This window comes from Pseudopipra pipra, chromosome W (assembly GCF_036250125.1).
Source record: "Pseudopipra pipra isolate bDixPip1 chromosome W, bDixPip1.hap1, whole genome shotgun sequence".
NCBI classification, from domain to species: Eukaryota; Metazoa; Chordata; class Aves; order Passeriformes; family Pipridae; genus Pseudopipra; species Pseudopipra pipra.
In genome coordinates, this window is record NC_087580.1 from 40,795,102 (window position 1) to 40,822,630 (window position 27,529).

The window sequence follows — 27,529 nt, forward strand, 5'->3', positions numbered from 1 at the left end:
AGAGCTGAACATCTCTCCTGTTCACAGCTGCCCCTGGCTGGCAGCTTGGAGCTGAAGGGAGATCACCCTTAAGAATTCCCTTAAAAAAGAAACAAGGCACTTCTGGAATCCCAGTTCAAAAAAGAGATTGAGAGAATCGTTGCCTTTCCTCAGGATGCCTGATTAAGATCTTCTTTTCTCCTTCCAGACTGCCACGCAGAGGGATCATTGCAGCTCCCAAGTACGGCTGCCCAGAGCATTTGCATGGATTTAGCACTGAGGAGTTTTCTCCATGGGGCTCCTGTGCAGCACAGATACTATGGCAGAGCTGTGCCCTTCTGGAGGGCACCTGCAGCCCTGCAGGACACCCAGGCAAACAGCTGAAGACCCTGAAGGTGCCTGGAGGGCACTTGGGCACTTGGCTCCCACAGACACATCCCCACAGCAGCACCCAAAGGGTTTGTGTCTGGACAGGAATCTGCCCCCTCCAAACCCCACAGTGGCTCAGAAAACCCGATGGTGAGAACAAGGAGAGCCCAGGCAGCAGGGGATGGCAGTGAAATGCCACAATGGTGCTGCCAAGGGAGGAGGGACACAGAGAGACAGCTGGAAATCAGGGCCCTGTCCTTGCCTGGGCTCTGGCTGCTGCAGGGCAATGCACAGCCCAGCCCCCGTGGGCCTGAGGGCACAGTCTCTGCTTAGGCTGGGAAAGGAGCCCAGGCAGGAGCTGCTCAGGGAAGGGGTCTGTGCCACAGGGACAGCAGGGAGGGGCCCACATCCCCCTGCCCAGCACTTGTGGCAGCAGCTGCCTCTCCCTGCCTGCCTGTCTCTGGGTGAGGAGCTGTTCCTGCCAGCAGCCCCTGCCTGTGCCCAGCTCAGCTCCCTGCCAGTGCTGCCAGAGCCATCCCCAGCCCAGTGCCCAGGGGCAGCTCTGCCTGGGCAGGGGCTGCAGAGCAGATCCCAGACAGCCTGCGGTGGGTGGGAAGGGGGAGGTGTTCCGGGGGGATGTGCTTCCTGAGAAGGGGCCCTGGAAATGGCAGGAGGTGGAGCTGAAGCTGTGAGGAGCCCTGAGCCTGCAGCTGAAGGGCCCTGCCCAGCCCTGCCCTGCCCTGAGGGGTCACTCCTTCCACTCACACCTTCTCCCCCAGCACCGTGGCAGCTCCTTGGCCGGGCTGAGAGCTGACCCTGGCAGGCAGCAGAGTCCCTGCCCCAGCACACAGAGCCCTGGGGGCAGGACCCTGCTCTGCCCCACAGCCATGGGCACCCCTGGCTGCACCTCCACCTTCCCACCCCACAGCCAGCCCTGCCACAGGGAACCTTCTGGCCCTGGGCTTCTGATGGGGCAGCAGCAAGTCCTGCTCTGCAGCAGCTTCTCCTGCTGCACCCCAGCAAATCCAGCAGAGCCATCCTGACAGCTCCTGCCACTGCTGCCATTTGGCAGCTGGGAGAGGCACTTGCAGGAACTCACCTGCACTGCTCTGCAGACAGAGCCTGACCGTGGCAAAGGGCTGGCAAGGTTCCTGCCCTGAGCAGCTCTGCCCTGTCCTCCCACCCCAGGATCCCTTGAACCTCCTGCTCCCTTCTCCTCTCTGCCCTTGCTGCCTGCAGCTCCTGCCCTGCTCTGCCATATGGCCACTTCCCCTGCACTGCAGCAACTGGGAGAGTGCTGCTGAAAGATCCTAGAAGCTGTGGGATGTGGCAGCTTTAGGAGATGCCTCCAGGAAGGGAAGCTGAACTTTCCTACAGCCAGAGAATTCTTCCTTCAAATCCTGGGAAGGTTTCTCCTGTGGTGAGAGCTCAGTCACCTCCCAGCCCAGGCTGCCTCTCATCTCTCTGCCTTCTCTCCTGTGCCCTGGGTGCTGCAGGCAGTGCCCTCAGCCCTGCTGGGCTGTGCAGAGGAGCTGCTCACCAGCAGAGCTGTCTCTTTGAAGCTCTTCTTGGTTGCCAGGAGCTCCCTGTGTGCCAGGAGCCTGGCCCAGCTCAGCAGCACAGCAACAGCCTCAGGCAGCCCTTTCTCTGCCCCTCTGGGCTCCCTCCAGCTGTCCCTGGGGCTCCAGGGGAACCTGCTGGCACACAGCTGAAGGAAATAATGATGTTCCTTCTCTCACCTGGGCACAGACACTTCTTTCAGCACTGTCATTTCTCCAAACAGAGTTAAGTCCAAGAGTCCCCTTTTCATGTCCCATCATTAGACAGGAAACTCAACCAGTGCCCAGGAGGGATCTCCTTCACCTGCACTGAGGGAAGGGACTCAGCTGAGTCAACAGAGGTGTCTCCTTGTGGCTCTGCAGAGCTGGGACCAGAAGGACACTCAGCTCCCTCCACAACCCCCATGGGCTGGGATTCCTCCTGCCCCACTTCAGTGGGCCCAAAACAGGCACCTGCAGGTGACTCCTTGTCCCAGCTCCCCTGGCAATGAATGAAGACCAAAGCCAGGAGTGACCTGCTGGGACACAAAGCCCTGGTTCCTTCTGAGGGGCCAGAGGTGACCGAGATTCCTGCTGGGAACTGCAGGCTCCAATGGAGCAGTTCCTAGGGACAGGGCAGCAGCTGTGGGATCTTCTTGGAGGCTGCTGGGACATTGCTTTGGCCAACTTCAGTGGCAGAAGGGGCCCACATGTAGGACAGGGGAACCTGTCACTGTTCCTTCTGTCCAGGGCAGCCCATAGGTGTGTTTAGGTGACCAAATGGAGTCAGGTGGCACAGGGAGAGAGGTCTCTCTCCTGTTCTTTATCAGGGTATTTTCTATATGTCCTTGGAGTACAATGGCCGTTGTCTCATGGACATCCCTTCACTGCTGACCCTAATTGAGGGCAGGTGAGCCTGGATTGAACAGCCAAAGAGGGGCCTGTAGTGCCAGGGGAGGTGCCAGGGCTCTGCAGCACAAGTACAGCAGCTGCCATGGACAGCACAGGGCCTGTGCAGGGACCCCGTCCCCATTCCCAGCAGTTGTGTGACAGGCACCACCCAGGGCTTCTCAGACACATTGAGGGCCTTCGGGGCAGTGAGTGAATCCCAGCCCTGCAGGGACACAAAGGCTGTCCCTTCTCTGCCCAGCCAAGGCCGGGCCAGGCACGAGTCCAAAGCACATCAGCCCAGGCTGTCCACACTTGTTTCCTCCTTCTGCTGGCTCTTCTCTCCCCCAGCATTTCAGCAGCATGTGCTGCTCTCCTCAGGGATCAGGCCTGGGATTTTCCCCCTGGGCCTGAGTCCCAGCACGTCCACCCCCAAGGCCATTGTCAGCAAAGCCTCTGCACACCCCAGCTCTCGGGGCTTTCAGAGCAGCTTTCCCCACTGCAAGTCTGTTCTTACCCCAGTGCCCCCGCTGAGGGGCTGCAGCCAGACAGGCCCCAATGCCCTGCGTGTGGGGCACAGGCAGGAGGAGCTGCAGCCCCAAGTCTCTCTTCATTCCACTTGCAGGCAATAACAGCCCAGGCCTGCTGAGACAGTTCCCAGGTTGCAGGTCTGTGACGTGTTGGGAGAGAAGGCCAAGGAGACACAGGAGAGAAAGAGCAGGAGAGAGGTGTCCTCAGCGGGAAGGAGCTTCTGGGACCTGTGGAGCTGCTCTAGGGGATGAACAACTTGGGTGAACTTTTGTGGGTGAGGGTGAGAGGAGAGACTGGTTTGGGTGCCCTTGTGGAGTGAGACAAAGAGCCCATTCAAGTTGTCTTTGATAACCCTGGAATTCACTGGAAAGGCACCACGACAGGATGCAAAGAGTCCAAGAGGTTTCTGCAGAGTCTTGGTGAAGATACCTCTTGGGACACAGGCCTTTAGAGCACAGCTGCCAGGCTGGTGGACAACAGGGAGGCTCATCTGCATCTGCTTCTCTCCAAGAGGAACCAAGAGGTTACCATAGTAACTGACTGTAGCTATGGGAATGTATGCTGGTTGCCATGGTAACCGATCATAGCAACAGGAATGTATGCTGGTTGCCATGTTAACTGCCCATAGCAATGGAAATGTCTGATGGTTGCCATGGTAACTGACTGTAACAACAGAAATGTGTGCTGGTTGCCATGGTAACCGACCATAGCACTGGGAATGTCAGATGTTTGCCATGGTAACTGACTGTAACAACAGGAATGTATTCCGGTTGCCATGGTAACCGACCATAGGAATGTGACTTTATGATGGTTGCCATGGTAATCGAGCATAGCAATGCGAATCTATGATGGTTGCCATGGTAACAAACCGTAGCAATGGAAATGTGTGATGGTTGCCATGGTGACTGTAGCAACGGAAATGATTGATGCTTGCCGTGGTAACCAACTGTAGCAATGGAAATGCATGATGGTTGCCAAGGTAACTGACCATAGCAGTGGGAAGTATGATGATTGCCACGGTAGCTGACCATAGCAATGGAAATGTGTCATGATTGCCATGGTAAACTGACTGTAGCAACTGGAAGTATGATGTTTGCCATGGTAACTGACTGTAGGAACAGGAATGTATAATGGTTGCCACAGTAACTGACCATAGAAACGACAATGTATTGTGGTTGCCATGGTCACGGCCTGTACCAGTGGGAAGTATGTTGTTTTCCATTGTAACTGACTGTAGCAACAGGAATGTATGATGTTTTCCATGGGAACTGACCGTAGCAACGAGAATGTATGTTAGTTGTCATGGTAAACAATCATAGCAACGTGACTGTATGATGGTTCTTATGGTAGCTGACCGTGGGAATGAGAATGTATGCTGGTTGCCATGGTAACTGACCGCAACACTGGGAAGTATGATGATTGCCATGATAACTGACTGTAGCACTGGGACTGTATGCTGGTTGTCATGGTAACTGACGATAGCAATGGGACTGTATGATGGTTGCCATGGTAACTGACCATAGAAACTGGAATTCACATGGTTGCCATGCTAACTGATTATAGCAACGTGGCTGTATGATGGTTGCCATGGCAACTGATTGTAGCAGTGGACCGTATGATGGTTGCCATGGTAACCAACCACAGCAATGGGGATGTGTCATGGTTGCCATGGTAACCGACCATAGCAAAGGGAATGTATGATGGTTGCCATGGTAACCGACTACAGCCATGGGAATGTGTGATGGGTACCATGGTAACGGACAATAGCACTGGGAATGTATGGTGGTTGCCATGGTAACCGACCGTAACAGTTGGAATGTATGGTGGTTGCCATGGTAACTGACCGTAGAAATAGGAATGTATGATGGTTTCCATGGTAACCGACCGTAGCAATTGGATTGTATGCTGGTTTCCATAGTGACTGACCGTAGCAACGCGGCTGGATGATGGTTGCCATAGTAACTGGTAGTAGCAATGGGACTGTGTGATGGTTGCCAGGGTAACTGACTGTGGAAATGGCAATATATGATGTTTGCTATGGTAACTGACAGTAGGAATGGGAATGTATTATGGTTGCCATGGTAACTAACTGTAGCAACGGGAATATATGCTGGTTGCCATTGGTAACTGTCTGTACCTGTGAGAAGTATGATGGTTGCCATGGTAACCGACTGTAGCAATGAGAATGTATGCTGTTTTCCATGGTAACTGCCCACAACAATGGAAATGTCTGATGGTTGCCATGGTAACCAACCATAGGAATGGGAATGTATGATGGTTGCCATGGTAACGACTGAGGCAATTGTAATGTATGCCAGTTGCCATGTTAACTGACTGTAGCAGTGGGAAGTATGTTTGTTGACATGGTAACTGACTGTGGTAACGGGAATGTGTGATGGTTGCCATGGTAGCTGTGTGTAGCAGTGGGAATGTGTGATGTTTGTCATGGTAACCGACCATAGAAATGGGAATGTATTACGGTTGCCATGGTAACTGACTGTGGCAATGGGAATGTATTCTATTTGCCATGGTAACTGACCATAGCAATGGAAATGCCTGCTGGTTGTCATGGCAACTGTGATTTCCTTAGACTATGAGCATGACATTTTCATCTGCAAAAACATTAGTGAGTGTCCAGAAATCTCTCAAGATGGGCTTTAAATGTCTCAAGCACATGAGCACTAGAGAGGGGCTAAGGAGCTGTGGCCTCAGTGGTGTGGAGACTGAGGACAGTACAGGACAGCCCTGAGAGGGCTTGAAGGGAGGATTTAGAGATGGTGGATCCTTTTGTCAGAGCAGAAAGGAGCATGAGAAAGAAAGAATTAAAGCCAAATGCAGCTGGGGAGGTCCCGAGTGAACGTGAGGAAAAAGGAATTTCACTCCATGGAAAACACTGGGCTGCAACACGTCACCCAGGAGGAGTCTGGATGAGCCCAAGGCTTTGTGTGTCCAGGGAGAGCCAGGGAGGATGCAGAGATGTCAGTGCAGGAAGGTGCCAGCCAGGTGGGGCAGACGGGGGGATGACGACAGCCTGCAGGGAAAGGGGCAGGGCATGGACACCGTAGGACAGCCTGGGTTGGAGAGGAGACAGGGATGGGGAGAAGCTGAAAGGCCCTGACAGAGCCACCTTCTGCAGGCCTTTGGCCATGGCTGCTGTCTGTGCCCCTGATGCCAGGAGGAGGGGAGTGGCCCTTGCAGCCCTGGGGCCTCATGGCCTCCTTGTCCCTGCTCAGCAGCGTGGCAGGTGCCACCCCATGGCATTGCATTGCCCTCGGCATTGCAATTGGGCAATGGGCTGGTGCCACCCCATGGCAATGCCCTTGACATTGCACATCCCACATCCCAGTGCCCCAGGAAGAGCCCTGAGGAATGAGGCAGGGACAGGATCTGCCTTCCCAGGGGCTGAACGTCAGGGCTTAGCCTTTTGGATTAAGAAAATAAGTCCAGTTTTCCTCAGCATCAGAGCCACCTTTCTCTTGCTTGTCCATCCTTGTCATCACTGTCTGCAGTTTTCTGCTCTAACTGGAACCTGGGGACACGTTCTCAGTTGTGTCCCTCAGTGAGACTCATTAGCACTACAAGAAACTTCAATGTTTCAATCTCATTTTGACTTCTGAAAAGTTGTTTGAACTTCCTCTCAGGGACTGAGTCTCATGTAAACAATCTCAAAGTCCCCTGTGGGTCATGAAATGCCTGGGGCTGTTGCTGTGCTGCTGAGCTGGGCCAGGCTCCTGGCACACAGGGAGCTCCTGGCAAGCAAGAAGAGCTTCAAAGAGACAGCTCTGCTGGTGAGCAGCTCCTTTGCACAGCCCAGCAGGGCTGAGGGCACTGCCAGGGCAGCTCAGGGACACCAGCAGGGCACACACAGAGCTTCAAGGGGCTCAGCACTGGCAGGATGGCTGAGAGTTCCCTGCAGGAGGATTCTTGGCAGGGCTGCACAGGGTGAGTCTGTGGCTGCAGGGCAGTGCAGGGGCAGCTCCTGGAGGCATCTCCTAAAGCTGGCCCAGCCCCAGCTGATGGGATGGGTGAGCAGGGAGATGTTTTGGGGCACTTTGGTAGAACTGTGAAGCCAGGGGTGCAGCCAGGGGTGCCCAGGGCTGTGAGGCAGAGCAGGGTCCTGCAGCCCAGGGTGCTGTGCTGGGCAGGGACTCTGCTGCCTGCCAGGGGGAGCTCTCAGCCGGCCCGGGGAGCTGCTCCCAGGGCTGGGGCACAAGGGCTGGGGCAAGGAGCAATCCCTGGGAGGGCAGGGAAGGACTCTTAACTTTTTTAGAATAGGCTGCAGGTTGTGAGGACTCCTCACAGCTCCAGGTCATTACAGAACATTTCTCAGAGGAGTTTTAAGAAAGCACAGCAAGTCATGGGATACGTGACAATGTAGGATCCTGTTCTTTCCATCTTCAAATATGTGTTTTCTGGGTGGGAAATTGGTCATAAAAATTAATCTTACAGTTCAGGAGGAGGCACTGAAACGCCAAATCTATTCCTCTTAGAGGAGAAGAGACCAGGCAGTAGCAGAAATCCCCACATCTGTGTATTATATGTAGCTCTGGGTCACTTTTCCAGCCTCCTCAGGGTTACTCTCATGTTGCCATCAGAGCCTGCACAGCCAGAGATTCCCCTGGGCAACGCTGCATTGCTGGGCTGAAACAGAGAAGATTTAACAAAGCTGCCCTTTTAAACAGTGCTGCCCTGCACTCATCAGACTGTAGGTATTTGGGTTTATTAAAAATTAATTTGCATGTGAAGTTATGTTCAGGCAGGACGAGGGAAAGCAGAGGGCAGATGGGAACAGACAGAGGGACACTGCAGCTCTCCTGGCTCTGCACTAAACTACAGAGAGCTGAGCTGTTTGTCCTCTCCTGTTTAAAGTTTTGTTACATTTTGTATCATAAAAATGAGGATTTGTACTCCTGACAAGAACAGGTACCAGATGAAACCATCAAAAATAATAAACACAGATAACATTATTTTAAGGGCATGCTAAGCCTTCCCACTTAAGCCCACACTGCTCCATGTCTTGAGAGTGGAGACTGAACTTTTCCATTCAAGGTGGATGATGCCTGACATCCCTTGGGAAGGTTTGATGCTGTGGCAGAGCAGCTCCATGTCCCCACTGGAGCAGGGGAAAACTGAGCCCTTGGCAGCACATGAGCAGAGCTCCTGTTCCTCACAGCACTCTCAACCAGCACAAAAAAGGGAAAGGAAAAACCTCTTAGTTCGGAGATTTCAGTGAGACATAAAGTGGCTTTGCTTAGAGGAGTCTGTCTTAACTTCTCCCTGTCCTTTCATGTTTCTGAACAGTGTCCCTGTGCTGGGAAGCAGCAAATGTCCAACAGCAGCTCCATGCCCCAGTTCCTCCTCCTGGCATTGGTAGACAAGAGGGAGCTGCAGCTCCTGCACTTCTGCCTCTTCCTGGCCATCTCCCTGGCTGCCCTCCTGGCCAACGGCCTCATCCTCAGCGCCGTAGCCTGCGACCACCACCTGCACACCCCCATGGGCTTCTTCCTGCTCAACCTCTCCCTCACAGACCTGGGATCCATCTGCACCACTGTCCCCAAAGCCATGCACAATTCCCTCTGGGACACCACAACCATCTCCTACACAGGATGTGCTGCACAGGTCTTTCTGCTTGTCTTCTTGCTTTCAACAGAGTTTTCCCTCCTCACCATCATGTGCTACGACCGCTACGTTGCCATCTGCAAACCCCTGCACTACGGGACCCTCCTGGGCAGCAGAGCTTGTGCCCACATGGCAGCAGCTGCCTGGGCCACTGGCTTTCTCAGTGCTGTGCTGCACACAGCCAATACATTTTCCCTGCCCCTGTGCCAGGGCAATGCCCTGGACCAGTTCTTCTGTGAAATCCCACACATCCTCAAGCTCTCCTGCTCACACTCAGGCTACCTCAGGGAAATTGGGCTCACTGTGGTTATTGGCTGTTTAATGTTTGGTGGTTTTGTTTTCATTGTGTTCTATGTGCAGATCTTCAGGGCTGTGCTGAGGATCCCCTCTCAGCAGGGACGGCACAAAGCCTTTTCCACGTGCCTCCCTCACCTGGCTGTGGTCTCCCTGTTTATTAGCACCTCATTCTTTGCCTACCTGAAGCCTCCCTCCATCTCCTCCCCATCCCTGGATCTAGTGGTGTCAGTTCTGTACTCAGTGGTGCCTCCAACACTGAACCCCCTCATCTACAGCCTGAGGAATCAGGAGATCAAGGATGCCCTGAGGAAACTCATAACTGGGTGTTTTTCAGAAGCAATAAACTCTCCTTCTTCTGCATGTTATGTTCCTCATTAAAGGCCAGTCCTGTTATGGACTTCATTTAAGGCCCACCATGTCTTCTTTGATTTTTTTACTCCTGATAGGAGTGTTATTTTTGTGAGAATTTGTTCACATCAAAAATTCTTTATATCTATAAATATATCTATAAGGATATATGTTTCTGTCTTTATATATATAAACACCATTTTCAATTCAGTGTTTGCCTTTCTAGCCTGGCCCAGAGGTTGTACAAATTGGGAATTGTACTCTCTGTGTGCTTCAACCAAATAAAGAACTGTGCATTGGCTTGTTTGCCTGACATCTTTCCTCTCTGACTTCTCTGCAGCTGCAGGCTCGGTGCCTCTGTGCAGAACTGGGCCAGAAAAGAGTCCCAGCAGAGCAGCACTGCCAGGGAGCAGCAGCCCTTCTCCTGCCTGGCCTCCTCTCCCTTCCCTTCCACACTGTCCTGCAGAGCCCTGTGTTCCTGGAGGCCTCAGTGCTCTGGCAGTCGGTCCCAGTCCTGCTGCAGGACTGTCCAGGGACTGCAGGCAGGGACAGCCACGGGCACTGCTGGCACAGAGCTGACCTCTGCAGCAACACTGCCATCCTGCAGGGGCATCTCCTCAGGCCAGGGCCTCAAAGCTTCAATCTGCTTTCCACTTTGCTCTCCAGGATGTGCCCAACACAACGCCCTGCAGAGGAAAACAGCAGTGACCAGCACAAGGGTGGGAGTGCTCAGGGTGGGGGCACCCAGCAGTGCCCTGGCACAGCCAGCGCCGCTCCCAGCACTGGCCTCTCACCCCAGGCCATTGGGCTTGTTCTTCCCTCCAAGGAGGGACATCAAATGACCAGCTCAGGAGTCCATGTTTGCACTGCATGCACAAGACATGCCCATGTGTCACGGCTTGGGGCTGGGGGGGTGGAAGGCTTAGACAAAGTTGATGGCAGAAGCCGTCTCGTTGAGCTACGAGGGGCAGAAAGGACCCCCTTGCTTTCTAAATTCCTTCTCAGAGAGGAGCCTGGCTGTGGCTGGATCCAATCTCAGGCCCAGATTTTGGTTTCGATTGAAGGAATTCTAGAGGTGTGATTCAATCACTTTGTCCTGCAGGTTTTAGTGATGGCAAATGAGAAATATTTCTATAAAATGAATGATTTATTATGACAAATGAACAGAAAATTGATCAGACAGTGACCAGATGAAAAACCTTAAAGAGAATTATTTCCTACACAGTATAAAAGCCAAAAACCCCTAGTAGTATAGTGTAAGATAAGACAGTGGAGTCTATCAAAGTAACTCTATTAAAGCAATTGGATCAAAGCCAGCAAAAAGAAACAATCCTTAAGCAGAGATTGAGGTAACTCATCCCACAACGACAGGGGGTAGTTCTTTTTTCTTCCACCCAACCCCTGGGCAGTGACCATGAAGAGCTGTCCCTGCTTCATGGCAGAAGCTCCACACATTTCAAGGAAGTCTGTGGAAGAATCTACCACATGACAGTTGGACGGGGCTTTTAGTGTTATCAAGGGTTTGACTGCCAGACATATTTGCAGGCCAGGTAGCAGCTTAACTGTCAAATCCTGCTTCAGAAAGCAGGATGTGTGTTTGAAGTTTCATGAAGCCTTTTGGGTTTAGCATAATTCAACATTAAAAACAGCACCTTGACACCAACAGTAACTCCCCACAGAGAGCTTGAATTGTTTGCATTCTCCGACCATTGTTTAGGTATTGTCAGAGCAGAGCATCCTGCCAGAAATGGCCCCTTGATTCCATGACATTGCAAAAGCTCTCAGGGTTCCTTTGGTTCCTTGAGGCCTCTCAGTGTCACAATGGCTCCTTGATTCCAGGATGTTCCAAATCATCACAGGGTTCCCTTGGCTCCAAGAGGCTCCCCAGTGTCCCACCGGCCCCTGGATTCCAGGAGGCCCTGCAGTGTCCCAGTGGCCACTCGGTTCCAGGAGCCACAGCGGCTGCCGCCGGCGTCTGTGCCCGGAGCCGCCGCTCCCACGGGGCTGCCGCACTCACCGCCGGGGTTGCCGCTCGCGCAGCCGCCGCTCTGCCCCGGCTGCACCGGGACCCGGCACCGCCTCGGGCCTGCGCTGCCGCCTCAGCGGCCACAGGGACACAGGGATGGGGGACCTTTGCTCTGCCACTGATGGGGCCTGACTTTGTTCTGCTGGGGTCTGGGCTTTAGGAAAGTTGCTGTTCATTTTCATGCTCCACTGGAACAGCTCCTGAATTCCAAAGGTTTCCTAATCCAGGGGGAGGGGTTTCTATGGCATCGGAGGTGCCACCCCTCAGGACACATTGTCAATAAACCATCCAGCTGACTGGGATGGGTGTAAGAACTGGGGAACACAGGATAAGGAGTCATCCCCTGAAAACCTTGGAACATTCCCTGACTGAATGGTGACCTAAATGGAACAGTTTGGATACAATTCCCAAATAGTTTGGAAACTCCAGTCATTCCTGACACCAGGATGGAAATTCAGCAGATAACTAAAGCCAGTCCCCTTGGGATCCCACAACCAGCAGGGCTGAGGGAGGCCCTGGCAGCTCCCCAGCACCTCCCTCTCAGTGGGACACCTCTGGCAGCCTCTCCCAGCTCGGGAACCCTCCAGTTTCCAACACTCCAAAGACCCTCGCTGGTGCCCAGGACAATTCTGATCCCCCTCCACAAACACTCCTCCAGCTGTGACCCTTGTCTGGTGGGAAACACAAAGGGATTTGGGGGAGTCTTTCCCTGACAACAAGGAGAATTTGGGAGAGGGACCTTTCCACACCCAGCTCTTGATGTGTCCACACATCTCTGCCTGGGTGTGGGTGTGAATTGACTGTGGTGTGAAGGTTGTTATTGTGAATCTATAATTCAGTCACTGTTAAATTTATAGCACATGCTATTGAATCACCTGATAACTGTTAAACTGGGCAATGATTAAATGCTACTAATGTCTTTTGCCTTCATATCTTTGGATCAAAATCCTTTGCTCTTGACCGTCTTGCATCCCAAGGCTCTGTGTAAATCATTCCTATTCATCCAAAAATATATATTTTTCATGACTTCCACTTTAAAATCTTCCTGCTTAGCTAAACTACAAAATAACTCTAATTAGTTGTTGATATCTTCAAGACAATTAAAGAAAGAAAAATAATTTGTTTTTCAATGTTTTAATGGGTCCCACAGTGTGTTTGGAGCTGCATCAGCTGTCAGTCCAAGATGGGCCATGTCAGAACTGGTGAGGTTGGGGGGTGAGGAGCAAGGTTGATCATCCAGGGTCAGTCTGGATCTCCTGAGGAGACACTCAGCATCAAGATCACTTGGAGAACACCTTTATCACCTCTTCTCTGAACTTAAAAATATCCATAATTGAATTGAAACAAAAAAAGGACAAACTTTGAAGACTTGTTTTGAAATTGCCTTGAAGACAATTAAAGGAAAACAAAGAGATCTGTTGTAGACGACGGGATAAAGACACTTTTAGACCACAGAATTGATCAATAACTTATCCAACTTTATTGCTGCGTGCTCTGTGCTTATAAAGGTTACAAATTAGCTTCATACATATTACAAAAGCTAAGCTCATCATTGGCTCCTAATTACCTAAGTTATATTTACGCAAATGCTGTTTCTTTAACCTTCTTATGGTTACTTGTTTGCTATTTGCTCTGCTTTCCCATCCGCTATACACTATTCTTCTGTCACGTACCCAGTTTCTCAAACACAGTGACCTTCTGATAGTTTTCTCTTACCGTGGGACCAGAGCTATAGCATCTCTCTCATGTCCCCTTTCTATTAACCATGTTTCAGCAATACTTTCCACACTTCCCCCGTTTTCTTTAGACAGTGTTAAAAATACATCATTCACTGCCTTCGTTAACATGTTCTGTATACACTTAAAAACACAAGGAATAATGCATAAAGCAGCTAACAATATTAGTAAAAGTGAAATAGCTTGTTTAGTGATCTCAGCAAGCCATGGTCCTAAGCCTAATTTTGCTAACCATTCTCTGATAGGATCTTTTTGGATTTCAAAGTCATTCAAATGACTTTGCATTTCTTTTAGGTTTTGGTAGATGGACTGAGAGTGATCAGAAAGATTCATACAACACATGCCTTCAAATTCCTCACATCCATGTCCCTGAGCCAGCAATAGGAAATCTATAGCTGCTCTGTTCTGTAAAACAGCATGTCTTATTTCATCAAAGTCATGAGCCAATTCTCCCAAAATTTTTGACGTTCTGTTCATCTGATTCCTTGCCCAACAAGCTGTTCTTTGGACAAGAATTAGGCTCTTTTTTGCTCCAATGGGGGCAAATATAGATGCAAAGAAGTTTGCCGTAGGTGACCAAAAGTTAATGGGTTGGTTTTCTACTGATTTACAATATTTATCAAATTCAGTGTCTCGTTTGTTCCGAATATTTCTCCTTTTCAACTGTGTTATTTGTCTCATAGTGGGTGTAAACATAGTCAATTTTCCCAAGTAACATGGTCCACCAATGGGGTATTTAGGAATGCCAGACCATGCTCTATTGCCACAAATTAAGAAATAATCAGGTGGTAAGTATTTTGGCTTTGTCACACTAACTGACACATCTTTGACATAACCTTGGCACCAGGTTACATTATCGTATGGAGGGTTCTGTGCTGTTATGTTCGTAGTGGATACATTCCCAATTGTTTGTTGCCATTGTAGAAAGATCTTCTCCTTATTCATACTGAGTCTAAAACAAGAGTCATTTCCATACACAGCTCCAAATAATTGTAACTCACTGGGGCTATCTGTCATGGTCTTGTTTAGATTAGTTATTAACAAAAGAGATGTCATACCTTTGGTGCCGTTTGTGCATTCTTTTGTTACATTGCAGGTTAATTCCACTTTGGTTTTGTCATGATTAGAGCTAATCCATCCTGCAAAATCATTTGTATCAAGGTAAGGAATGCCAATCAGACACGTTTGAAAAGGATCTGACGCTGAGGCTAAACTTAGACAGAAGTCCAATTGACCTGTTTGGTTGGCAAATGTTACCCAAATGTTTTCTCTGGGTCCAACAGGGATACTGGGGTGTCCTTGTGTTGTCAGAATTATTTTCAAAATCCAAAACCATAAAGAAATCATTGTGTTTGACTATGTGCCTCTATACAATGATCTAAATATTGTTGTGGATCGCCTTCAAAGGGACCACCAGGGTATATTGCTGTCAAAGATATGTTCTTCTTACATCTGCTTGCTATTATTTCTGTACCTTTAATTATACTCAGTCTTTTTATAATATATTTAGTGTCCCAGCGTAATCCAGCTAATATCCCTTGTTCTTCAGCTTCAAATAATTGTAATGCTTCAGCTACTGGTAAACCTGTTGTTTGCTCTAACTCACGTGTGTATGACTGTAATGATAATGCAAAAGAACACTTTCTGCACCAAATACCAAACAAATTAATTTGTCCAAGCCACCAATTGCTTCCACAAGTTTTACATCTAAAAGCAATCAAGGCTAAGCAATCTGTCTTCTTGCATGCAAAACAATATTCTATACCAAATTCTCTTAATGAAAAATAATACAGTGAATTCAGCAATTGGATATACTCTTCATAACTATTACACTGTTGAATTTGTAATTGTATGTCTTTGGGTAACTCTTTAATTTCATGCAATTGTGGTAGAAGCAACAGACAAATTTTTCCTTCTAGTCTTTCTCTTCCTGTTCCTGTTATGGTTGGAATTCGAAACATTCACAGTAGTTTGAATACTAGGGTTATATCTCTTAACACAAAGGTCTAAGTATTTCTGTGGATTGTCTCGAAAAGGTCCGTCAGGTATTACAATTGTTAAGGGTGTTCTTTTCTGACAACGGGTAGCTATTATCTTAATGCCTCTTATGATACTTAAGCGCTTGTGTTATGATACTTATACTTTGTGTTCCAATGCAAATATGCTAAAGCTTTTTGCTCATAACTCTCAAATAGCTGCAAAGCTGTGTCTAGTGGCAAACCAGTGGTTTTTTGTAATTCGTATTGCCACGTTTCTAGTAATAGTATAAATGCACAAAGTTTACACCAGACACCTGATAGACTATCTTGTTCTATCCACCACTTATTTCTACAAGCACGGCACTTAACAGCAACCCAAGCTAAGCATCCTGGTTCTTTACAAGCAAAGCAATGCCTAATTCCAAAGTCTCTCCACGTAAAGCGATATAATTCAACTAATAAAAGAATATAAGATTCATAAGTGTCACAATGCTGTATCTGTGATTGTAAATCTCTAGGCAGTCTTTTTATCTCACGTAACTGTGGTAGCAACAGAAGATTGATCTTCGTCTCGATCCGTCTCCTTTCTGCTTCTGATACCCCTGGTGTTCGGAACATCCAGCACAGCTCTTGTCCACTTGGCAGGTATCCAAAGAGGTCCCTGTGGTGAAGATACACAGAGATAACCTCTACCCCAATATAATACTTTTGCTGGATCTTGCCAAATACTTGTACGTGGATCTTTAAATCTTACCCATACTTCTGGTGAGCTTTCTATTTTTTGTTCTGTCATATAATGAGTTACTGCTGGGGGAACTTTCTGATCCCCAAACACACAAAGGTGATTTAACACAAATAACACTTTGCTCAATCTCTTTTTTATATCTACAACTTGTCTGTGTTTTTCTAAATATGTTTTTAAAGTGTGATGAGCTCTTTCTATAATAGCTTGTCCAGTGGGAGAATGAGCAATACCTGTACGATGTGTCACTTGCCATTTTTGCATAAACTGCTGTACTCTGGTACCCGTATAGGCAGGTCCATTATCTGTTTTCACTTGTTGTGGTTTCCCCATTACTGCAAAGCATTCGCACAGATGTCTTTTAACATGTAGGGCTTTTTCTCCTGTCTGAGCTGTAGCCCATATAAAATGACTATATGTATCAATACATACATGTATATATTTGAATCTCCCAAAGGGTGCATAATGTGTGACATCCATCTGCCAAATCTCATTACTCTTTAACCCTCTAGGATTCACTCCTATACCTAATCCCACACCACTATTATGATTGCTACATGCTGGACAGGATCTAACAATGCCCTTGGCATCATTTAAGGTGATATCAAACATCCTCTTTAGCCCTCTAGCATTTTGATGATACTGTTCATGATTTTTCTGTGCTTTGATAAATTCTTCTTCATCCTCTGCGGCCATAGAAACTAACCTGTCTGCTCTAGCATTTCCTTCACCTAGCCCAATGTCCCATTTGTGACTTCGTACATGTATGACAGCATACTCATGATCTCTGTTAGTTATTGCTAACCATAACTGACAAAATAACTGAAATAATCTCTTATTCTGAACTTCTTTAATTAGAGCTCCTTCTATCCTATCTACTACTCCTGCTACATAAAATGAATCAGTAACAATAGTAAGGGGTCTGTTCATGCTAGCCAAGGCTCTGACTACTGCTAGCAGCTCTAAGGTCTGTAATGAGTCTGTGGGGTCTCCTGTTATGATTTCATGTTTCCATTCTCCCTTTTCAACCCAAGTGAGAGCTGCTGTGTGAGATTTTTTGCCAGCATCTGTGTAAACCGTCCGGGCATGTGGAATTGGTTGCTCCTGTTTCTTAGGTTTCAGTATCCATTGCCAGGAGCCAATCCATGCCGTAGGGACATTATTTAATTTACTGGTAATTATAGGACATGATAGCCCTAATAATGCTCCTTGAAGATTTTCATCAGTACACAGATACCAATCAAGAACATTTTTCTGCATTGGCAATCATATGCGTACAGGTTCCTGAGCATCAATCTGTAATACACGCTCTCTACCCTTTTTTATTAAAGCTGCTAACATTTCAATTTTTTGTAAAAGTGTTTTAGACTGTTGTATGCTAGTCGAGAGCCATTCTATGACACCTATATCCTCCCCCGTTTCTGTTTGTGACTGTGTAATGGCCCCTAAGACATATCGTTTATCAGCCCAAAAAGTAAGTTCCAAAGGCAGGTCCCACTGTCGCCTTCGGACACGGCCTTGAGTGACACAGTCTACAATTTGTTGGAGGATGCGTTGTTGGTGCTTTGCTACAGTAATTTTTGCCGCTGGGTCTGATCCTTTCAATAGTGGTCGCAGCTCAGCCAAAAGGTCAGCAGGGATTCCCACTACTGGACGCAACCACTGTAAATCCCCAAGGAGTTTTTGTGCATCATTTACAGTACGTAATTTTGTCTGAAGTATCAATTTTTGTGGAATAACAGCATGTCGAGAAATAGTCCATCCCAAATATCTCCAAGGTTCTGTCGTCTGGATTTTTTCATCTGCTATCATTAATTTAAATTGTTCCAAATGTTTACGAATTATCTGTATTTGTTGGGGTACAAACTCTTCAGGTTGACAAAACAAAATATCATCCATATAGTGATAGATTATGCAGTCAGGCCATCTTCTTCGCAAGGCTTGTAAGGCAGTATCCACATATAGTTGACATAAGGTAGGACTATTTTTCATCCCTTGTGGTAATACTGTCCACTCAAACCTTTGATCAGGCTTTTCTCGATTAATAGCAGGTAATGTAAAAGCAAAACGTTTAGTATCACGAGGATGTAACTGAATTGTAAAGAAACAGTCTTTTAAATCTATAATCAGTAAAGACCAGTCCATAGGAAGCATTGCAGGATTTGGTAGTCCAGGCTGTAAAGCTCCCATAGCTTCCATTTGTGAATTAACTGCTCGCAGGTCATGCAATAATCGATACTTTCCTGACTTTTTCTTTATTACAAATATGGGTGTGTTCCAAGGACTAGTAGAGAGTTTTAAATGTCCTTGATCAAATTGTTCTTGTACTAACTGATGAGCAATTTCTAGGCTTTCCCGTTTTAAAGGCCACTGCTTAACCCATACTGGAGTATCAACAACCCAAGTAATAGGAATTGGGAAAGACCAAGCAATGGCTATTTCTCTAAAGGGTGATCATTAGAAAGTTTCATTCCAATTTGTGTTAAGACATCTCTCCCTATTAGGCATTGTACTGTTGGTGGAAGTTGTACAACAGACAGAACAACATTAGCTACACGACCTTCCACTTCTATGCTTATAGTAGGAGTTCGCATAGCAATTGAAGTACCTCCAATGCCAGTCACAGTTGTAGTAGAAGGTTGCAGAGGCCAATGTCTCGGTCAACAATGAGGTGCTATGATACTAGAGTCTGCTCCTGTGTCTAGTAAAGCATCCAGTATTTTTGTTTGATCTTTCCAGATAATTGTAACTTTATGTTTTGGTCGTTCACTTAAATCCAATGTCAATAAGGTAAGTCCTTTTGTAGAACCAAATCCACGATCTCCATGTTGCATTAATTGCCGATCATTGGTCAAAGGTTTTGTGAACTGTGGTAAGGGTATTAGTTGAGCAATACGTTGTCCTTTAGGAATTTTTAAAGGTGGAAAAATAGTATATGCCATAACCATTATCTGTCCAGTATAATCAGCATCAATAAGTCCAGGCAATACAAATAATCCAGCAAGACTAGCTGATGATCTTCCTATCAGTAATGCACCAAACACTTGTTTATTTATTATTAAAGGTCCATAAATCCCGGTGGGAATCTTTTGAGGTTGGGTGGATAACAAAGTAACTTCTACTGCTGTTGCCAAATCCAATCCGAGGCTACCGGCTGTGGCAGGTTGTAATCCGAGAGTATTGGTTGAGGTGGGTTGTAATCCGCAACTGTCGGCTGGGGTAGATTGCAGTTGCTCTCCTGTCCGTGGAGTGATTTGTTCTGTGAAAAATTGTTGGCTGGAGTTATCTGTGCTGCAGCGACGACTTGTGTCTTGGCGCGGCCACTGCTGTTTCTCGCGCTCCGTCGTGAGTTTCCCGAACAATTTCGGCAGGCAGCAGTGTTGTGGGTGGAGTTCTGGCACTGCTGACACCAGATTCCTGTTGCTCGGCATTCTTTTCGGAAATGTCCAGTGGCTCCACACCGATAACATTTTGATCGAGCTTTTCCTTCTGCAAAATTATGTGCTTTTGCTTGAAGGGATGCAAGAGCAGCTAAAACCTGAGCTTGGGAACTTTGAGCTTGCTCTTTAAGTCCCTTAGCTAGATCTTGAATAGCATTAACTAAAAATGCATTTTCCCCTGTGGGAACAACTAATGCTTTTTCTAATAACTCTTCAATAGTCTAATAAGGACCCATCGTACTTATTATTTGCTTAATTGCTGAAGTAGCATTTTGTAACACACATTGCTTTAACATAGTTCCTTTCATATAATCTGGTACTCCTGCTCGAGTGATAGCAGCTGTTAACTTGTCAACATATTCTCCAAATGATTCATCTTTTCTTTGTTTTAAGTTCATATACAAAGGTACTCCTCCTGGTTCCTTAACTCTGTCTATAGCTCTTCTAACAAGATCCATTGCCTCTCTAATCTTATCTGGACCAAGATGAACTTGTGCCTCAGGGCGTGCAAACGGCCCTAACCCCATTAATTCCTCTACAGTGACACCATGCAAAGGGTCTCCGGGCAACCGTTGTTCTGCTACACTTTCATGAACTAACGCTTGCCAATGTGCATTAAATAACAATTGTTGATGTTCAGTTAATATCATACGAGTTATAGATCGGAGATCAGACAGGCTCTTTGGTCGAGTGAGCAGGAGGAGGAGGCACAGACTGAGAGTCATTCTGACAGCTAGGCACATCGGCCAGGGGAGGTGGTGCAGTAGGAGCTGCAGACGTCTCTGATTCTAGCAACCCGTCTGTATTTATTTTAGAAAGATCAGGGGGCACAGCAGGGAGGTGAACTGTCTGCATAGCTGGAGGAGAAGGCTTATAAGAAAACCAATCAGCATTTTTATACTCTTTGTTCTGCTGTCTCACATTTAGTGCTTGTTCTGCTGCTCTGCGTTCAGCCTCATGTTGCAACAATGTATAATAAACCACCCTCCAAAGCTTTCCTAGCTTTTTCGCAACTTTATCATCATCTAAAACAGCCTCCCATATTTTATCACCAAATTTACGCCACTCCTCTAAGGAATGCACAGTATGAGGATTAATAAAACACCCTTTTTCAGTACCATAATCAAGTAATCCAGGGAGTTCCTTTTTTAAATCTAAATCTTTAACCCCTTTTTTCTGTAAAAATTCAGAAAATAAACTATATGCTGCTTGCCTATCCATACCTACATCAGCGCTGTTGCAGCCCTTTCAAGGTCTGGCAGCACGTACGGCAGAGCTTGACTATACAACGCTCCGGGTCCGAAGTTGCACCTTTATGCCAACTTTTTCCGCAGTTGCACATTTATGCCAACTGTTTTCGACCAGCCTCGCTGCTAAGGCTCCGACACCTTGCCATCTCAACCGTGATTCCCCCGTTTCTTTAAATCCAGTTGAAAGGTCTTCTTTATGTCGAGAAGTCCTTTTTTAGTTGAGTCAGAGTCAAGTCGAAGTCGGGAGTCGGGGTCACCATTTGTTGTAGACGACGGGATAAAGACACTTTTAGACCACAGAATTGATCAATAACTTATCCAACTTTATTGCTGCGTGCTCTGTGCTTATAAAGGTTACAAATTAGCTTCATACATATTACAAAAGCTAAGCTCATCATTGGCTCCTAATTACCTAAGTTATATTTACGCAAATGCTGTTTCTTTAACCTTCTTATGGTTACTTGTTTGCTATTTGCTCTGCTTTCCCATCCGCTATACACTATTCTTCTGTCACGTACCCAGTTTCTCAAACACAGTGACCTTCTGATAGTTTTCTCTTACCGTGGGACCAGAGCTATAGCATCTCTCTCATGTCCCCTTTCTATTAACCATGTTTCAGCAATACTTTCCACAGAGATCCTGAGGGATTTCTGGAATTTAATGAGCCCCACGGTGTGTTTGCAGCCCAGCCCATGATCCTGAGGTACTGAGAGAAGATTGAAGCAGCTGCTGAAGAAGTCAGAAGCCAAACTGCAAGTGCCTTGAAGCATCACTGGGCCCCACTGAGGGCAGGCACTGACAAAGCCTCCCCAGGGACTCCTTGGAGCAGCTCCTTGGAGGCCAGGAGTGCAGGCAGACAAAGGCTCTGGGCAGGCCCCTGCAATGCTGAGCAAAGCCTGCCTTGGTTTTGTGGAGCACAAAGGCCAAGGCCTGAGCCCCAGTCCCTGGCCCAGCAGATCCTGTCCCTCCCGGCTGGCTCAGGGCTGTTTGGGGGGCACTGGGATGGGAGGGGGAGGAACAACAAAGGCCCAAACCTGGGCAACTCCTGCCAGGCTCCTGAGGGAGGGGCGAGGCAGAAACCAAGGGCAGAACCTGCCAGGAAAGTGGCTTGTGGTGGCCTGAGTGGCAGAGGCAGCTGCCAGAGGCAAGGGGACAAAGGCCTGGGTGCCTTTGGGCCTTGCAGCCCTGCCAGAGCCCTTGGCCATCTCTCCTGCAGGCTGTCCTGGCCTGGCCCTGCTGCTGCTCTGGCCTTGCAGGCTGCACACACCCCTCCTGCTTTCCCACCCCCCTCCCAGCAGCATTTCTAGACCCTCCCTGATGTCTCTGCACCAGCTCTGCCTGTTCCCTGGAACACAAAGCCATGGGCTGATCCTGACTCCCTCTGGGTGACCTCTTGCAGCAGAAGGGTCCCCGTTGAGTGACATTTCTTTTTTCTCACCTTCAGTCTGAACCTTCAATGCTACTCTTTGTGGAGATTTCATTCTATTTCCAAGATGGAGAAAAAGTTCCATCCCTTCAAGTCTTCTCTAGACCCTCTCCAGTTCTTCCTCATTCCTCCAGAATGGGGAACCTCACAGACAGACAGACCAGTCCAGATGTGGTGACCCCAGGGCTGAGTCCAGGGGGGTGACAACTCCCTTGTCTGGGTGCCCACACTCCCCCTAAGGCAGCCCCATGTGCAGTTGACCTTAAATCAAGGGACCATTCTGATTCTTTGTAACGTCATGGAATCAAGTGGCAGTGTGACACTGCAGGGCCTCATGGAACCAAAGGAATGCAGGGACACTGTGGAATCTCATGGAACGAAGTGACCATTGTGACATGCGAGATGTCTTTGGAACAGAAGGAACTCTGAAACATCTCAGAACCAAGAGGCCACTGTGCCTCCCCAGAACTCCATGGAATCAAGCGGAGCTGCTGCCTCCCTGTTTCCATCTGTTTACAAAAGGGAGTTCGGGGGTGGAGAGAGAGGAGGCAATTTCTCTCTCTGCTGTTGCTTTGAACTGTTCTGATGATATTGCTGGTTTTGCTGTTATATTTCTTGTCAGTGAACTGTTATTTTTGTCACTTATACCTCCTTGTATTTTGTCTCCCTGAAGTGGTGGGGAATAAAAGGGGAGAGAGTTCATTTTATTGGAGTTCCCACCTCAATATGTGTCTTTAAACCAGGACAGGTTGCTCAGGGGCTCCCTGCAATTTGGAATAATCCACAAAAGACTTGAAAATACATTTTGTCCCAATGTACAGAGAGATAATAAAGATGTTCTATAGTGGTGTTAAATGGCTGGTCACTGAGGGATTTCACCAGGAAGTTGCTGCCAAGAGGACTTTGTACCATGGATTTTATTTGACACTTCATTCAGCCAACTTCCCACCCACCACATCTTCCACTTCTTCAGTCCAGCTCTCACCAGTCTGGCCATAAGGACATGACAGGACAACATGTCAAGGGCCTTGATGAAGTCTGGGCACACAACATCCTCTTCTTTTCCCTCCCACAGGGGTTCTGCAATCCCTGCCTTGTCCTTCCCATGCCTGGGAATGGCTGCAGCAGGACTTGCCCTATCCCCTTCCCAGCCTGAGCTGGAAGTCTGCCAACCCTCCTTGCTGCCCTGTTTGCAGACTGGTTCCATGTCTGCCTTTGCCAAGGCCCCAGGAAGCTCTGGGATGGTTCTGGCCTTTCCGAGGTTTTGGGAGAGGTCTCCCCGTGACACTGCCCAGCCTTCTCAATATCCCTGACACCAAAACCTTTTCCATAGCCCACACTTCCAGAGGAGTGCCCAGGACACAACACAAGTTGCCCAAGGGATTTCTCCCAGGAGGCCAACCCCTCCAGTTGGATCTGAGTGCAACTGAAATGTTCCCTCAGCATTTTGCCCGGTGCCTCCCTGCCCTGAAGGTTTCTGGTCATCAGGCTGGAGCTGAGGGGGTTGGGCAGGTGCCTGAGGAGGGGGTAGAACAAGGGCTGTGTCCAACTGTGCCAGGAGGGCTGTGCTGGGCAAGGAGGGGTAGGCTGCAGAAAACAGTGGCACTGGGGAGGTGAGAGGAGCAGGTGGAGAGACCTTGTGCCTGCCCACGCTGGGCAGAAGCTGCCCCAGGATGGCAGCTCTGAAGCACTCACAGGATGTCCCTGTGAACAGGAGGGGAAGACTGGATCTGAAAATGAAACCTGGAAAGCAGAGAGCAGGAGTGTCATAGTGTCACTGCAGGAGAGTTCCAGCCCTGGAGCAAGGTCACAGAAGAAGTGACCCAGTACATGCCCTGCCTTCAGAAGATCCCACAGCATCCTGGAGGTGCTGTAAGGGAGCCCAGCTCTGCTTCACAAGTTCCCAGGGCCTGTCCCTGCCTGTGCTCCAAGGGCTTCCAGCCCACAGGACTGTGCTCAGAGAGCACTCAGGCCTTACAGCGAGAAAGGGGCTCAGGAGGACAGTGTGGAAGTGGCAAGAGAGCAGCTCTGGAAAGACCAAGCCCTGCTGCTCCCTGGCAGTGCTGCTGGGCTTGGATTATTGTCCCCCTCTTGTTGCAAATACCCCCTGTCCTGCAGTGTGCTGTCCTTTAGGAACATCTAAGAAGAAGGGTCTTGGACAAAGAAGGCACTGCAGGGTCCTTTATTTTGTTTAAATACGCTGCGAGCACAATTCATCATCTATACATCTCAGTGTCAAATTCAATGGGTAGACACTAAATTAGAAGGCATATGGACAATAATATTTAATTGCACAGAAAATTATTGCAAGAAGAACCTGATGACCTCCATGAAAAAGCTGAGCAGGAAGGCTGGGCCATTAAGGAGTCCCATTCTGAATGCTACACACCAGAAAACCAGAACTTTATTGCTCCTGAAAAGCATCGAGTCATCATTATCCTCAGGGCATCCTTGAGCTCCTGGTTCCTCAGGCTGTAGATGAAGGGGTTCAGTGCTGGAGGGACCACCGAGTACAGAACTGATAGGGCCAGATCCAGGGATGGGGAGGAGATGGAGGGGGGCTTCAGGTAGGAAGACAAGACAGTGCTGAGGAACAGGGAGACCACGGCCAGGTGAGGGAGGCACGTGGAAAAGGCTTTGTGCCGTCCCTGCTGAGAGGGGATCCTCAGCACAGCCCTGAAGATCTGCACATAGGAGAAAACAATGAAAGTGAAACAGCCAAGTCCTAAAGAGATAGTAAACAAGAGAAGCCCAATTTCCCTAAGGTAGCCTGAGTGTGAGCAGGAGAGCTTGAGGATGTGTGGGATTTCACAGAAGAACTGGCCCAGGGCATTGCCCTGGCACAGGGGCAGGGAAAATGTATTGGCTGTGTGCAGCAGAGCATCGAGAAACCCAGTGGCCCAGGCAGCTGCTGCCATGTGGGCACAAGCTCTGCTGCCCAGGAGGGTCCCGTAGTGCAGGGGTTTGCAGATGGCAACGTAGCGGTCGTAGCACATGATGGTGAGGAGGAAATATTCTGCTGAGATGAAGAAGGCAAAGAAAAAGAGCTGTGCAGCACATCCCACGAAGGAGATGGTTTTGGTGCCCCAGAGGGAATTGTGCATGGCTTTGGGGACAGTGGTGCAGATGCAGCCCAGGTCTGTGAGGGAGAGGCTGAGCAGGAAGAAGCCCATGGGGGTGTGCAGGTGGTGGTCCCAGGCTACGGCGCTGAGGATGAGGCCGTTGGCCAGGAGGGCAGCCAGGGAGATGGCCAGGAAGAGCCAGAAGTGCAGGAGCTGCAGCTCCCGCCTGTCTGCAAATGCCAGGAGGAGGAAATGGGTGGGGGAGCTGCTGTTGGACATTTGCTGCTCCTTAGGACAGGGTCTGTTCAGAAAAGGAAAGCACAGGGAACAAATAAGACAGCCCCCTCTTAGCAAAGCTGGTGCAGTTTTCAGGGAAATCCCCTCCAAGTGAAAGGCATTTCTTTTCTCTGGTTTGTGTTTTCTGAGGGTGCTGTGAGGAGCAGCAGCTCTGGTCATGTACCGCCAAGGACTCATTTTATAGTGCCCACCCCCAGGGTCCTGTGCTCATTTCTGTCACTGCCTGAAATATTCATCTCTGAGAGTAAAAGAGTTGGAATTTCAGTGCAGCCTCCTGAACTGAGAGAACAATATCTATGCTACAATGCCTAAGCAGGAAACACACCTCAGGACTAATTCCTTTCCTGTAGCCCCTGTCTTTTTGGAGCTTTGCAAAAACTTCTCCATTCAATATCATGTAGTGGTCTGTGAGCAGATCTGACCCAGCTCCCCGGGCTGGCTGAGAGCTGCCCCTGGCAGGTAGCAGAGTCCCTGCCCAGCACAACACCCTGGGCTGCAGGACCCTGCTCTGCTTCACAGCCCTGGGCACCCCTGGCTGCACCCCCGACTTCACAGCTCTTCCAAAGTGCCCCAAAACAGCCCCTGCTCACCCATCCCATCAGCTGGGGCTGGGCCAGCTTTAGGAGATGCCTCCAGGAGCTGCCCCTGCACTGCCCTGCAGCCACAGACTCACCGTGTGCAGCCCTGCCAAGATTCCTCCTGCAGGGAGCTCTCAGCCCTCCTGCCAGTGCTGAGCCCCTTGAAGCTCTGTGTGTGCCCTGCTGGTGTCCCTGAGCTGCCCTGGCAGTGCCCTCAGCCCTGCTGGGCTGTGCAGAGGAGCTGCTCACCAGCAGAGCTGTCTCTTTGAAGCTCTTCTTGCTTGCCAGGAGCTCCCTGTGTGCCAGGAGCCTGGCCCAGCTCAGCAGCACAGCAACAGCCCCAGGCATTTCATGACCCTCAGGGGGATTTGATGTTGTTTACATGAGACTCAGTCCCTGAGAGGAAGTTCAAACAACTTCTCAGGAAGTCAAAGTGATATTGAAATACTGAAGTTTCTTGTAGTGCTAATGAGTCTCACTGAGGGACACAACTGAGAACGTGTCCCCAGGTTCCAGTTAGAGCAGAAAAGTGCAGACAGTGATGACAAGGATGGACAAGCAAAGGAAAGGTGGTTCTGATGCTGAATAAACCTTGACTTGTTTCCTTAATCCAGTGGGCCAAGCCCTGACCCCAGACACTGGGAAGGGACATCCTGTCCCTGCCTCATTCCTCAGGGCTTTTTCTGGGGCACTGGGATGTGGGATGTGCAAGGCCAAGGGCAGGACCATGGGGTGGTACCTGCCAGGCTGCTGAGCAGGGACAAGGAGGCCATGAGGCCCCAGGGCTGCAAGGGCCACTCCCCTCCTCCTGGCATCAAGGGCACAGACAGCAGCCATGGCCAAAGGCCTGCAGAAGGTGGCTGTGTCAGGGCCTTTCAGCTTCTCCCCATCCCTGTCTCCTCTCCAGCCCAGGCTGTCCTATGGTGTCCATGCCCTGCCCCTTTCCCTGCAGGCTGTCGTCATCCCCCCGGCTGCCCCACCTGGCTGGCACCTTCCTGCACTGACATCTCTGCGTCCTCCCTGGCTCTTCCTGGACACACAAAGCCTTGGGCTCATCCAGACTCCTCCTGGGTGACGTGTTGCAGCAGACCATTGCCCTCAGGGTGAAACTCCGTTCTCTTTGTTTCCAGTCTGGATCTCTCCAGCAGAACTTAACATTGTTTCTTTATTTCTCATGCTGTTTCCTGCTATGACAAAAGGATCCTTCATTCCTGAAACCACCCTTCAACCCTCTCTGGCTACCCCTGCACTGTCCTCAGTCTCCACACCATGGAACCCAGTGCTCCTTAGTCCCTACAGAGTGGTCATGGGCTTGAGGCCTCCAAATCTTTTTTTGGGAGATCCCTGGGTACTCTCCATGGTGTTTGCAAATGAACACATGGTGCTCACAGTCTAAGGAAATCACAGGGATACGTTTTACGAAG

The 27,529-nt window shown here is 49.0% G+C and overlaps 2 protein-coding genes across 2 annotated transcripts in view; one reads left to right on the forward strand and one right to left on the reverse strand.

Moving 5' to 3' along the window:
* LOC135405395 (zinc finger protein 239-like) overlaps window positions 1–27,529 on the forward strand; it is a 669,637-nt gene that overhangs the window by 525,607 nt on the left and 116,501 nt on the right. The gene's annotated exons all lie outside the window — the stretch shown is intronic.
* LOC135405039 (olfactory receptor 14J1-like) lies at window positions 24,550–25,509 on the reverse strand. Its single transcript, XM_064639758.1, has one exon. It carries the CDS (start codon window positions 25,507–25,509, stop codon window positions 24,550–24,552), a length of 960 nt encoding a protein of 319 aa, XP_064495828.1.